This window comes from Pristis pectinata, chromosome 13 (genome assembly GCF_009764475.1).
Source record: "Pristis pectinata isolate sPriPec2 chromosome 13, sPriPec2.1.pri, whole genome shotgun sequence".
Classification (NCBI taxonomy): Eukaryota; Metazoa; Chordata; class Chondrichthyes; order Rhinopristiformes; family Pristidae; genus Pristis; species Pristis pectinata.
The window spans coordinates 27,886,856-27,900,451 of NC_067417.1; the positions used below are offsets into that span (position 1 = coordinate 27,886,856).

Sequence of the window (13,596 nt, forward strand, 5' to 3'; positions counted from 1 at the left end):
AAAGTTAATAAGTAACTAAAAGGCTGAAGGGAGCAATGGCAAACAAGTATTTAGTTATTTTTGCCATTATTTGTTTATAAATTTGCTGCAGAATTTCAATGCATTTGGTTTTTGGTCACTGAAACAAACTGTTGAAAGCTTCCCTAGCTGTTCATTAAGTAAATCCACAATTAGAGAGTCTGCTCTTGATTATGGCTCAATTTGCTGATATTCGTTGTGTCATGTAGGACACCAACTGCGCTCTGCATTCAGGAAAGAAAAATAATGCTATCGCAAGCCTGTGGAAAACATGAGACTGATTGGGTAGCTTGTTTAAAGAGTCAGTGCGGGACTGAATCACCTACTTCTTTTACTGACTGTGTGAATTGTGTTGGTAAGTGCCTGTGTGAAAGCCAGGTGATTATGTGATCAGGCCTGGCTGTGATGTCCTTCCTAGTTAAGTTGCTTGCTGGCAGTCAGTAACCTGGTTGTCTTGAAATTAATTGCTCATTGGTCAAGGAATCTTTGGACTGCTGAATGTAGAGGAGCATAGTCAAATGTGAAGCAGTATTTTCAGGAAAAGAAGCAATAATGCATTTCAAAAGCAGAAAGTAAATAACATTCAATATCTTCTTTTTGCTTTCCCCAGGCGGTGCATTTGGTGGGTTGCTGGGTGCCTGGATGACGAGTGGACAATTTAAGCCAGTACCACAGATTCTTATGGAACTTCCACCAAATCAACAGCAGATGCTGTATGATGATATAAAGAATATTGTCCGGCATTTGGACTGGACAGATGCAGTCCAGCTGACTTCGTTAGTTATGGGAAATGTTGCCTTGAAGAATGAAGTATTGGCTGCAATAAGTAGTTTTTTTATGAAACAACTCAATGCTGAGGTGCGATACCATGACTGAAATCTACACAAGCTGCTTTTTCTTGAAATATGGATTGTATTGAGTAGATGGGCACATAGTATTGCCTACAAATTCAAGGATCTATGAAGAATGCTATCTTGATTATGCTGCTGCGATACCAGTGAATTTTGCAGCTTAAATATTGGTAACAATGGGTGGACATTTGGCTTTTATGTTGGTGCAAGATGGGCAAAATCACATTTCATATTAAGCTCTATGACCAATATTTGACTCTGTTGACTTAAATAGAACTGGAAAATGAGTCCAATATTTAACTGACGGTGAATGCAATATTGCCCATTTTAGCCACACCGTCCAGGATAAATTTCTACCCCATTATATCAGCATCTGGATTCTTTGTATTTGTTTTAATTTTTCTGTTGGCTGCCCTTCGCTTGCCATTTGTCAACAGTCAGTGATTAGGAAATGGACTGGGTTCATAAGTAAGGAATACTACTACTTAGACATTTAGGAAACTTAAGGATAACTGGACTTTTTTTCAAAGGCTCGTTAATGGTCTTTTAATTTGGTGTCCTTGGAAAAAAATGGTAGTTAAAGTGATAATTTAAAACTGTCTGGATACATGCTAGAAAGCTGCAAGAAATGACCTCACAGTTACTGTTAGGAAAGCAATATCTCACTAACCAGTCTTCTCACTAGAGCTGACGTATCTGTAGATTCTGATCAGATAATCTAGTGACCAAAATACAATTTGAGAAGAACGTACTTGAGAAGATGAATGTAATGCTTCTTGTATTACTGATATATTTTAAAGAACAAGTTACAGAAATGGTTAATGCTCAGCTCAATACAAATGAACCTCATCAAGTAAGCCAATTGTTTGAAATTACCAGTGAAAAGTGCTTAAAGTGTTGGGAGGAACATTGGGTGCACAATCGTAATGGGACACAACAGGAATATCAGGTCACAGTATGAACTGGACAAGATGATCAAGTTTAATTTGTCGAAGTAACCAGTGACAATTGCTATATAACTGTAGCTTGGAGAGCCTTTGTGGGTTGGATATAAGGTTAGTCTGCAGCCTTGAGATACCTGACTACATGTACAACATCCACAATGCAGCTGGAGGCCCCGTATATACAACTCCCAATCAACCAGTCATGCCAACAGCACTGCCCTACAGATTGTTCCTGATACTAACTTATTAACCAACTACAAACATGGATGAATGTTGTTCCACCAGCAATGCCATGGATGATCCTGAATTTATTTAGTCTCTTGTCTTTAAAGAAACAATACAGCGTAGGATGTGCCTATAGTGAGAATAAAAGAAACTGACAATTGGGTAAACTGTATCAAATTGTAGATCAGACAGTAACTAAACACAAGCTAAAGAATACTGGAGGAGTGGAATACTTGAAGGAACAGCATTTTTAATAGTTGCTGTACTGAAGTGGATTACTGGAGCACAATGGGATTTTCTCCCATGTTATTATTGGGCTTAGTCTGTAGGCAGGAAATTCCACAGCAGGCCAGCCCCATATGTAGATCTGACCTCAATCCAGAAAAATTCCTCAGGGCATAGCCACAACAGACTTGACTCTTTCTGGCAGTAGTACTACACTAGGGGGAAATACAGACCTTGCATTTATTTTCTCTGGGAAGTACATTTAGGACTGAGGGAAAGTCACAAAAATGCCTGCAAAGTCAAGGGTATTGGAGGTAGTGAAGAGTTTGAGGAGAATCAGGGAGAAAATGATCCAAAGTATTAGTGAGACAGAACAAAGTATCTTTGAACACAGTTTAGGACCTAGGGATATTTGAAATTACATGGGGTATCAAACTAAGGAATAACAAGATAGATAGTGGTTTATTTCTGAGTCAGCAATATTTTACTGGCTCTCACTGAGGGAAGATTGCAGGGCTATGTCTGAGGATAGCGAAGGTTATTTTTGAGGCAGGCAATGGTTTTAAAGGAACGTGGAACAATACTGGAAGACAGAAACCACTGGGTGATAATGGTGGAGGTAGGATGTGATAGGAAATGAGGACGATCAGGATTTGGGCTTGAGGGAACAGGATTGACGGAAATTGTTTTAGAATCTAAGGTGAAGACAAAAAATAAGTTGAGTAAGGTGCAATGATTTGAAATGTAGTATTAGTTCTCATAGTGGAAGCCACACAGCCCGTGTGGGTGTTTATCCCCACTGTAAGTTTTAGCCCTCATCCCATCAGCCACTCTGTTCCAGTATCCATTTTTACCTCCCAGTCCAGTTATTCATTTATAATCTTAGAATAATTGGACTGGGAGGTAAAAATGTTGTTGATCTTGCCCTTGAGAAGATGGTGGAGTACTTCTTGAACTACTGCAGAACCTCTGGTGACTTCTCCCACAGTACTGTTGGGTGGATGTTCCAAGAGATAGGTCCGGAGATGAAACATTTCCAAGCCAGAGTGGGTGCAACTTGGAAGCATTGGTGATCCTATATATCTATTGCCCTTGATTTTGGTGGTCGATGTTGTAGGCTTGAAGGGATTGTTGAAGTAGTTTAGGTAAGTAACTGCAGTGCATTTTGTAGGTGGTACACAGGGTAGCCATATTGGGGTTGTATTGGAGTGAACATTTAAAGTAGTGGATGAGGTGCTGATAAAATGAACTGTGTTGAGTGTTTTTAGAGTTGCAGTCATCCACTGTTGGAAATAATTTGAGAACAATCCTGACTTCTGCTTTATAGATGGTGAGAAGGCTTTCCGGAGTCAGAAGATGAGTCATTTGAAGGATACTCAATTCTGGATCTGCTCTTGCGGCTACAGTTTTTATGTGACTGGCCCAGTTAAATAATTAGTGACTATTTCTGATGACAGTGATAATGCCATTAATGTTTAGACTAGGTGTTGAATTTGGACTCACTGGGAGATGGTTATTGCCTGGCATTTATGTGAACATTACTTTCTGTGTATCAGTTGAAGCCTGAATATTTTTCAAGTGTTAGTGCATACTAAAGAATTGCATGATTAAGGTAGTTGGAGTAGGAAGGGAAGGACAGTTACCAAGGTTGCACAAGTATTTGTTGAGAGTATTCCAAGTATCTTGGCCTTGGAGGCAGGGCAGTGTAGTTTCACCAGATTGCTCATTAATTTGAAGAGATATTGAGTAAGATTTGTCATATTCACTCAAATTTGCAATGATAGGTAACATTGAAAGGTACAAAATTTTAAGAGGAATTGACAAGTTAGACACAGTGTAACTCGTAATGGCTGGTGAATCCAGAGTCAGGACACTGTCTCATTATAAGGGCTCAGCCTTTAAAAATTGACATGAAGAGTGATTTCTTAGAGGGTTGTGTATCTAATTTTCTACCCTAGTGTTCTACGTACATGTTCAAGATTACTTTCCATATATCTTTGAGGACTGAGGGAATGGAGGAGTTCCAAGGAATAGTAAGAAAAGTAGACATTGCACTCGATTAGTCATGATCTTATTGAATAGTAGAACAGGTTCAACGAGCTATATGGCTACTGTTTTTGCTAATGTTTTCATGTCTCTGCTCTGTCAGTAACTTGGTTGTTCATTCTGGAGACTGTAAGTCTTTTACATTTAATCTTAAATTCATTCGCCTATTGCCGAGATTCTAAATCACTGTAAATAGTATGTCTATTGAGCTACCTACATCTCAAATTGTATCAGCTTAGTGAGAACACCCCCTAATCTATATTCTGTTGTCTCTAGTTTAGTGATTAGAACAAAAAAATGAATTGTCACAATATTCTGGAGTGGGCCATGTGATTTACTGGTTAAGTTGATACCAGCAAGTAAGCAACCACTCATCTGACGCAGGCACTAAAAATGGGTTCTCATACCTCTTTTACCACTGTCTGTGCAAAGCCACAAGACCTTTGCAAATGAGGCCCATTGTATCTTCGTGTAAAAGTCGTTGTTCATTAAATGATCAAAACACTAATTTGTATAAAAGTGTAACTATTGTATGGTTTGGTATGACTGAATTGTGGCAGGTACATTGTGCAGTAATTCAAGGTGTATAGATTGATTCTGACCAATGGGGAAAATGTATACTAATGAACAGCTGTTTTCTTTCTACTGTTCATTGACAATTGCCTATTCACTGTTTACCTAGAAATGGTTAGCAATATTCAAGGGCAAGCTTTACCCAAGCCAAATTTATGTACTATTGAATGATGCAAACATCATCTTCCAAACATTTCAGACAAACAGTAGCTTTCTTTTACAGAATGCCAATAAGCTTTGCTTCATATGATTCTGGCAACAACTGGGACTTTAGAAATATTTCTCATCTCAGTTTTGGTTTAAGAATTTAAATTGTTCCATTGTAAATCAGCCTTTAAACATTCTAGATATGTGCAATAATTATGGATTGAAGGATATTTTTCTAAATGTCTCCTGATGTAAAGCCAATTGAGATTCTTATGTTCATGGAGAACTGAATGGTGCCTATAAAAAGGAAGAACTAATCTAAGTGTGTGGAAATGGAAATCCCAGCAGTAAATGCCAAGTGCTGTGTGAGAACTCTCAGCACCTAACAAAAAGTCTGTGAATTTAGCAAGTTGGTACATTCTGTCATATCAGTCTACAGTATTTATCCAAAAACATTTTTATCTGAACATTTTAAATGAAAATTTTAATTAATCTTTGAGCAGAAGCTAAAGCTGAATTAAAACTTAAAGAATCCTAAAGTTCCTAATGACATCCCTTATTAATGTGTTTTTAAAAATTCTTATGCTGTTACATTAGCCTGTGTAATGTTTGTGTCTTTTCAGTAATATGCAGTAAATTATCAACCTTAACTCTTGTAGTGCACAGCTATGTAATCCAGAAACATGAATTAGAACATCTGTTAAACATTGCCTATTAATTTTCAGCTATTATGGACAACACATGCCCAGTTTTCCATCACATTGCTGGGAGCATTGAAACATAAATGACTGGTTAGCACCACAGGTTAATTTATTGAGATATTAACTCTCAGTTTGAATCCAGCTCATGCTGATGGGATAAAAATTGCATCCCCGACAGAACTAAGAACCTGATGAAAGATTAGTATGGGCATTAGCAATTTAAATCTTAGTGGGTATAAATTGTCAGTAGTGCAAAACTGGAAGATAAATTGATCCTAAATTGACAAGCTCACCTTAAAAAAAGGGTAAAATTATGATCTAGAAGGCTCATTTCTTTTAAGAATAAGGATATACATACTTAAGACAAAACAATTTCTGTGAAAAAAATATTTGCAAAAATTAGTCTGAATGACTAATGTTTTACGAGTTGTGGTAGAGCTGTGGAGTTTATTACTGGAAGTTATTGAAAATATGGAGTTGATCCTTCATGGTAATGGAACAACGATTTGTTGAGCAAGTGGAAGGTATGTGTTTAGAAAGCTTTGCAAACACAGTTTAGCAGAACGTATAAATTAGACATGAATTGATTTCACACATTCCTTAAAGTGGGATGTGCGTGAAAGTAAAATTGGTTTCATGGTGTTTCAGATAGTTTTCTTCTGTCAGAAGCTCACTTTATTTTCAGTATTTTCTATTACAGTAAGATACTCCATATCTTTGTTAACGATCATGGTGAACTGAATGAAGTATATAAAGTACAATTTTGGCTTGAAACTGGAAAGTTTAGTTAATTTTTAAGAAACAATGAAGGCGCAACTATGATCCACTGAATGACCTCATTATTTCAGCTGCATGAGCCTTAGACATCCACTGCACGTGCCTGATTGCATCAGCAATAAATAGCTCATGAAAATGGTAAAATGTGCCTGTTATATTTTCAGGTCAGCTTCATAACATAAAGGTTGTTTATTGGTCAGACCACCATATAATATTTTTCGTTCCAAGGTTATCTTTCCTTTATAGTTATATATGAATTGGTTTTTTTAAAAGACCCTAAGAGTAAAAAAGGGCAATAATTTGGGAATATCAAAAAAGAAAAATTGTGCCTATTATCTTATCAGTCCTGATTGTAAAATACAAATCAAGTTCACTGCATCTGTGCTTCATTACTCTGATATTTTGGAAGGTATTTCTTCCAATGTTGATGAAAGAATGCTGATAAAATAGCTAAAACATGAGTTGTAGTGGTTGTGTATCAACGCGTTGTGCCAGTTATCATGACCTTGGGTTCTGTGTATGTAGAGTTTGTGCATTCTTGTGACAGAGTGGGTTCCCCTGGGTTTTCTGGTTTCCTCCCACAACCTTAAGAGATGCTGGTTGTTATGTTAATTGGCTCCTGTAAATTACTTTAGGTGTAGGTGGGTGGTAGGGGAAATCAGGGTGGAGGTGATGGACATGTGAGAATTGATGGGCCAAACAATCTCCATGAGAGAACATGATGATGTAAACTGCTACTTCCATTTCCTGAAAGAAGAGCCAACATTGGAAAGTGACGATTTGACTGCGTTTTAAAACAAGACAATGATTGCTGCATTAAGTGTACAAGAACACAGTTAGACTTAAGAATTAGTCAGAAAATTAAATGGTCACCCATCTTGATGGTCATCTTGCATCCTCCTAATTTTATCCCCCCCGACATATTTTGTACCACTTTACAAGAAAATTATTTTGATAAAGGGAAGATGCAGTGAAGATTAAAATTACTGTGAATTATTTTTAGATTTACTTGAATTTTATTTTATCATCTTGGGGCCAAATTTGAAATTGTGATTTTCTATATATGGGTGATCCAGTGTAAAACAGTGATAATTTAAAAAGTAAAATATTAAATTGCATTATGTAATTATAAAATTATCAATAATTATTGTTGAACAATATATATTGGTGTTGAGTGTGCTCAGTTTGGAAACCTAATGCATTTTGATAGTAGGGAATAATATTTAAAATTTTATGATAATTGACTAAAGTTTATAAATTAGTGAATTCTTTCTTCTGCTGTGTGTATTATGTGTGAAGTTATATGATTGAACCAAGATTGGATTCAGTCAGGTACATTTTGTAAAATGTAACTTAATAATAAAAACATATTTGAAATCTTACAGATGTCCATTTTTGAGTTGGCCAGATTTTATTTTGTGCATTATTATAGAAAATAAATAATTTTGATAAAGCAAATTTACTTGTTAAGTTTGAGAGTTGATCACATATTTTAATAGCATCAGTGAGATTTTTGTCACTTAGCAGTTGCTGCTATTAGCATCAGAAATAAATGTCCAAAATTAAATGTTTACAGCAAAAGAAAGCTACTTCAATGTCATAGAATCATACAGCACAGAAAAAGGCCATTTGGCCCACCACGTCCACGCTGGCCAGTAAACACCCTCTATATTAATCCCATCACCCAGCACTTGGCCCGTAGCCTTCTATGCCTCAGTGGTTTAGCTGCTCACCTAGACACTTCTTAAATGTGGTTAGCAACTGCTTCCACCACTCTCTCAGGCAGTGCATTCCAGGTACTCACCACTCTCTGGGTGAAAAAGGTCCCCTCTATTCCCCTCTAAATCTCTTACCCCTTACTCTAGATCTCTCTGTCTAGTCTTACTCACCTATGATAAATGAAAAAAATTCCTGCAGTCAACTCTATCTATACCCCTCATAATTTTACGTACCCCAGTCATGTCCCCTCTCAACCTCCACTGCTCCAGGCAAAACAAACTCAGCCTATCCAGTCACTCCTCATAACTGAAACGCTCCATCCCAGGCAACATTCTGGTGAATCTCCTCTGCACCCTCTTCAGCACTATCACATCTTTCTTATAGTGTGGTGACCAGAACTGTATGTGGTAATCCAGCTGAGGTCTGACTGAAGTTTTATAAAGTTGGAGCATAACCTCCCTGTTGACGAATGAGAGCCAGCATCCTACATGCCTTTTTAACCACATTGTCTACCTCACTGCCACCTTTGAGACTATTGCACACAAAGGTCCCTCTGTTCCTCCACACTCCCAAGGACCCAATCATACATGGTGTATATCCTAACCACATTCATGTTCCCAAAATTCATCACTTCACACTTATCCGGACTAAACTTCATCTGACATTTCTCAGTCCATTTCACCAACACTTCAATATCATCCTATAGCCTAAGACTACCATCTACACAATTTCAACGACTTCAGTGATCTTGGTGTCATCTAAACTTACTGAACGTGTCTCCCGCATCCACATCCAAGTCATTCATGTATATTACAAACAATAAGTGTCCCAGCACTGATCCCTGCAGGATACCACTAGTCACAGACATCCAACCGTGAAAACAACCCTCTACCATCAGTTTCCGTCTCCTATTGCCAAGCCAATTATGGATCCACTTTCCCAACTTGCCCTGAATCCCATGGGCCCAAACCTTTTGGACCAGACTTCCACGTGGGACCTTGTCAAAGGCTTTACTGAAGTTCCCGTAAGCCACATCTACCACACTGCACTCATCAATACACTCTGTTACCTCTTCTAAAAAAAATCAATTGGGTTGTTCATACAGGATCTGCCTTTGACAAAGCCATGCTGGCTATCTCTGATTAGTCCCTACCTTTCAAGTTCAAGTTTCAAGCTTTTTGTTGTCATAGGCATACATACGCCGGGTATAAATGCCACAAAAATCAGCTTTTTGCAGCAGCAGTCCAGTACCTACAAGATGAGGACAAACATAAGTTAACATAGACTTAAATTAACATCATTAACATGCACAAGGAGCGAGAACTTCAAGAGAGGAGAAAGGGCATTTAGTACTTAAATTGTCTCCCTGTATTGGGCAACAAGGAGGTTTTCAGTGTAAAAAGCAGCTGACTTGTGAGAACATTCAGCTAATTAGTGCTCAGCAACAATACATTATTTACAGAGAGAGAGCTCAACCATTTACACAAGATATTTCTCCAGACACACACTAACCCTATTTCTCTCGCACATATGCTGAGATACAATGCAAATGAGCAATCATCAAGTAGAGGCTGAGGGGCTTTCTACAGCAATGTTTTTATCTATCTTGTAACTGGGTAGAATAACCTCTGTTATGTCTCTACTACATTGCCTGTTGTTTTGGAAATGCTTATATAGTCACCATGTGGCACTCTGTGCAGCTATGATCTTAGCTAGGAATCATTAATCCTGTCCCTGAGAATTTTTTCCAATAACTTCCCTACTACTGATGTTAGGCTCACAGGTCTATAATTGCCAGACTTTTCCATACCGCCCTTGTTGAAAAGGGGGATGTAAATCACGATCAAAAAGATTCACTCTTAAGTGCAAATGATCCCTTTCCACTATTTTGAAGAAGAGCCAGAGCCCTGGACAACATTTATTCCTGAGTAAAGTCATTGAAAATGGGTTGGTCATTAAAGTAAAACCCCAACAATCAGAAATTCTGATGGTTGTGCATCTGGCTCACTGAGACCCCGGATCCCATGTTCCCTTTCCCACATCAAATCCCTGGCTGAAGCACTCCCTTTAAACTTACAGGTGTCTCTGTTCCCCTGCTCTCTTTAAACTTTCCTGATTCAGTGGGACATGTATTATTTGACTGTGTAACATCTTTAAATAAAAATAGTGAACTGAAGTGTGTTGGAGTATTAATAGGAATAACATCCAATAGCCAGCAAAATCTGCTAGTTCAGCATCACCAAAGCCATAAGCATGCCTGATTAATGGAGTTTAAATATATCACATCACTACTTGTGGAAAATTGCAGAAGAAACACTCTGGAATGTCCTGAGGCACTATATAGATACAAATCTTTTTTATGTCTCAGGACTTAATCTTAAATCAATTCTGAACCTATTTAGCAAAAAGACAATGCTTTCTGCAGAAACTTGCTAACATTTTAAATTGGTTAAGTTAGTGTTAATAAGCAGTTAATGACTTTTAAATTTGGTTAGTAAATAAATGATCTTGTTAATGCTGACATTCTGGCAATTCAGCTCCAGTGAGGTGAATGATTGTATGGACAAAAGAATCATATTTTGTCAAGCAGTAAGTCCTTTTAATATGATAATATTAATATGATTGTGAATGTTGTTTTTGGAATATAGTTGGGTGCAGCTTCAATCAGGTTCAGTGTGAGGAAAGAGAGCCTGGTATTTTTGTGGGGCTACCTGATACACATCAGTGCTTCTCCAGGTTTTACCAGAAATTGTGAGCACCCTCCCAGAATTCACCTTGTCAAAGTTGAGTTTATTGTCATATGCACAGTACATGTATGCACGGGTGCAATGGAAAACTTACTTGCAGCAGCATTAAAGACACTTGGCATCAGATAAGCAGCATTCACAAGAAAAACATAAATCATACACAATTTTTACAGGAAAGTACACAAGTAGAACGAAAAAAAAAAGTCCATTTTTGTTCAAAGTGGTCAGTGTGTTTCTATACTGAGGTGATCAGTGCTGTGCCGGTTGGTTCAACAACTAAATGGTTGAAGGGAACTAGCTGTCCTTGAACCTGGTGATGTTGAACTTCAGGCTTCCACCCAAAACTATACAAAACCAGCTGACTAATGGAGTTTAAAGATATCACATCGTTTGGGCTCTGCCCGAAAACAGCTGCAAGAAGATAGCATGACCTGAATGGTGGGAATCTTTGATGCCAGATATTGCCTTCTTGAGGCAGCACCTCGTGTACATTCAACTGATGGTGGGGAGGAATGTGCCTGTGATATATTGGGCTGAGTCCAATATTCTTTGCAGCTTCTTATGCTCCTGTGCATTCAAATTGCTGTACTGTTGAAAGTATCCTGACTATGTTGCAACCAGTCAGGATACTTTCAACAGTACATCTGTAAAAGTTTGTTAGGGTGCTCGGTGACATGCTAAACCTCATTAACCTTCTGAGAATGTAAAGACACTTGTGCACCTTCCTTTTGATTGCATCTATGTGCTGGGCCCAGGACAGGTCATCCAATATGTTAACACCCAGGAATTTAAAGCTGCTGACTCTCTCCACTGCCGATGCCACAACATAGACTGGAGCATGTTTGCCCTCCTTCCCCTTCCTGAAGTCAACAATCAGCTCTTTAGTTTTATTGATGTTGAGTGAGAGGTTGTTGCTGTGGCACCACTTAACCAGGTCTCCTATCTTGCTCCTGTACCCTGACTCATCACCACTTGTGATTCATCCGACAACAGCAGTGTCATCGGCAAATTTGTATATGACATTGGAGCTGTGCTTAGCTACACAGTCGTGTGTATAGAGAGTAGAGCAGGGGGCTAAGCACGCAGCTTTGTGCTGGATTTGTGCTGATGTTCAGCGGGGAGGAGATGTTGTTACCAATCATCACGGATTGATGTCTGCTGATTAGGAAGTCGAGTATCCAGTTGCAGAGGGAGGTACGGAGGTCCAGGTCTTGAAGTTTGATGTAGGAACCCCAAATTAAACTATCCTAAATCATGAACTGGATCATGCTGCCCACTTGAGCTAACTAGTTTGCCATTCTTATCTAACAAGAGCCCAAGCCCGAAAACTCCAGTTACTTGGCTTGTGCCATGGTTAGTGTCAGGATGGGTATAGCATCCTCTGCTAGTCAGATCTCAGACTTGAAAAGTATCTGCGTCCTATCCATAACACCCATTGTACGACAAAGGGTTCTGATAAAGGGTGTTTAACCTAAAATTTTAACTTTGCTTCTCTTCCACTGATGTTGCCTGATCTGCTGAGTGTTTCCAGCATTTTCTGTTTTTATTTAAAATTCTTAGCTTTTTCAAATTCCCTCTTCACCTGTCCCCTTATTTTCATGATTTCCTCCAGCTCTATAACACGTTTTGACATATCAGCACCAGATTTGCCTTTGGTTTTCAGATCTTCAGTTTTTCCTGTTATCCTTTCTCCTCAAGAAATGTCTGCGGAGTGCTGTGACTGTGTGTCTAATCAGCCATAAGATTTTTCCAGCAATTGATACCGATGTTACGTTGTTTGAGTTGTTCTAGTGCTTGGAAGTTTTCCATCCAGTTAAGGTATTCACATTGCTCGCAATAAAACACGTGATTAAGGATTGTATTACTCATTTCTGAGGTCACTTTATGATTTAAAAATTGTTGAAATAATTTTAAAACTAATTTTCACTATAAGTTTCCAACAACCTGTGGTAGGTCAGACTGCCTCTCAGGTTTATGAGATAAAATGCAGGTTGCTTCTTTAAATATGGCTATGAGCATTAAGTTAAAAACTGTACATGTAGGTTTCAGACTCACTGATGGTGTCAGCTGAGGTTGTGTACATTGGTGCCATGCAATCACTAAGTGATCAATAAAGACACAAATTCACCATGTGGGTTATACAGTGAATGGCTTGGTTATAAACACAACCAGAGCTTTATCTCATTTTCCATATATGTAGCAAGTGGTCAGACCTTCCCAGGCCATTTGTAAACAGTTCAAGGTGAACCAGATTTTCCTAGGAAAGTGAAAACCCAAGACTTCAACACAAGGGTTCTACACCAGAGTATGGTTTGTGATATCAGCAGTAAACCAAACATTTTACCGTTGGATATATCAGGAGGATGCAGTTTGGGGATCATCAACTGACTAAGGTTTGCATGATTTAAGCTACATTCATGCAGATTGCCTTGGGTCCTCTGTAATCAGGAACCCATCATTTACTGAATTAAGGTTTGTTCTCTACAGACTTCAGAAGGTTAAATTTGTGACAATCTAAGAAGCCACAATGGCTGAGTTGACCTCAGCTTTCCTGAAACTGTTATCTTGGTCATCCTTAACTATAAGTGAAGCCAATTGTTCTGCCAATGTGTGTCAGCTTAGT

General features: G+C 38.3%; 1 protein-coding gene across 5 annotated transcripts in view; it reads left to right on the plus strand.

The window, feature by feature from the left end:
- LOC127577539 (protein C19orf12 homolog) overlaps positions 1–7,889 on the plus strand; it is a 42,931-nt gene extending 35,042 nt beyond the window's left edge. For all 5 annotated transcript variants that reach the window (XM_052028795.1, XM_052028796.1, XM_052028797.1 and 2 more), the window contains exon 3: positions 629–7,889. In XM_052028795.1, the coding sequence (XP_051884755.1) occupies positions 629–894 (266 nt within the window). In that variant the 3' untranslated portion in view covers positions 895–7,889. The remainder of the gene's footprint in view (positions 1–628) is intronic.
- The last annotated feature ends 5,707 nt before the right edge of the window (positions 7,890–13,596 follow it).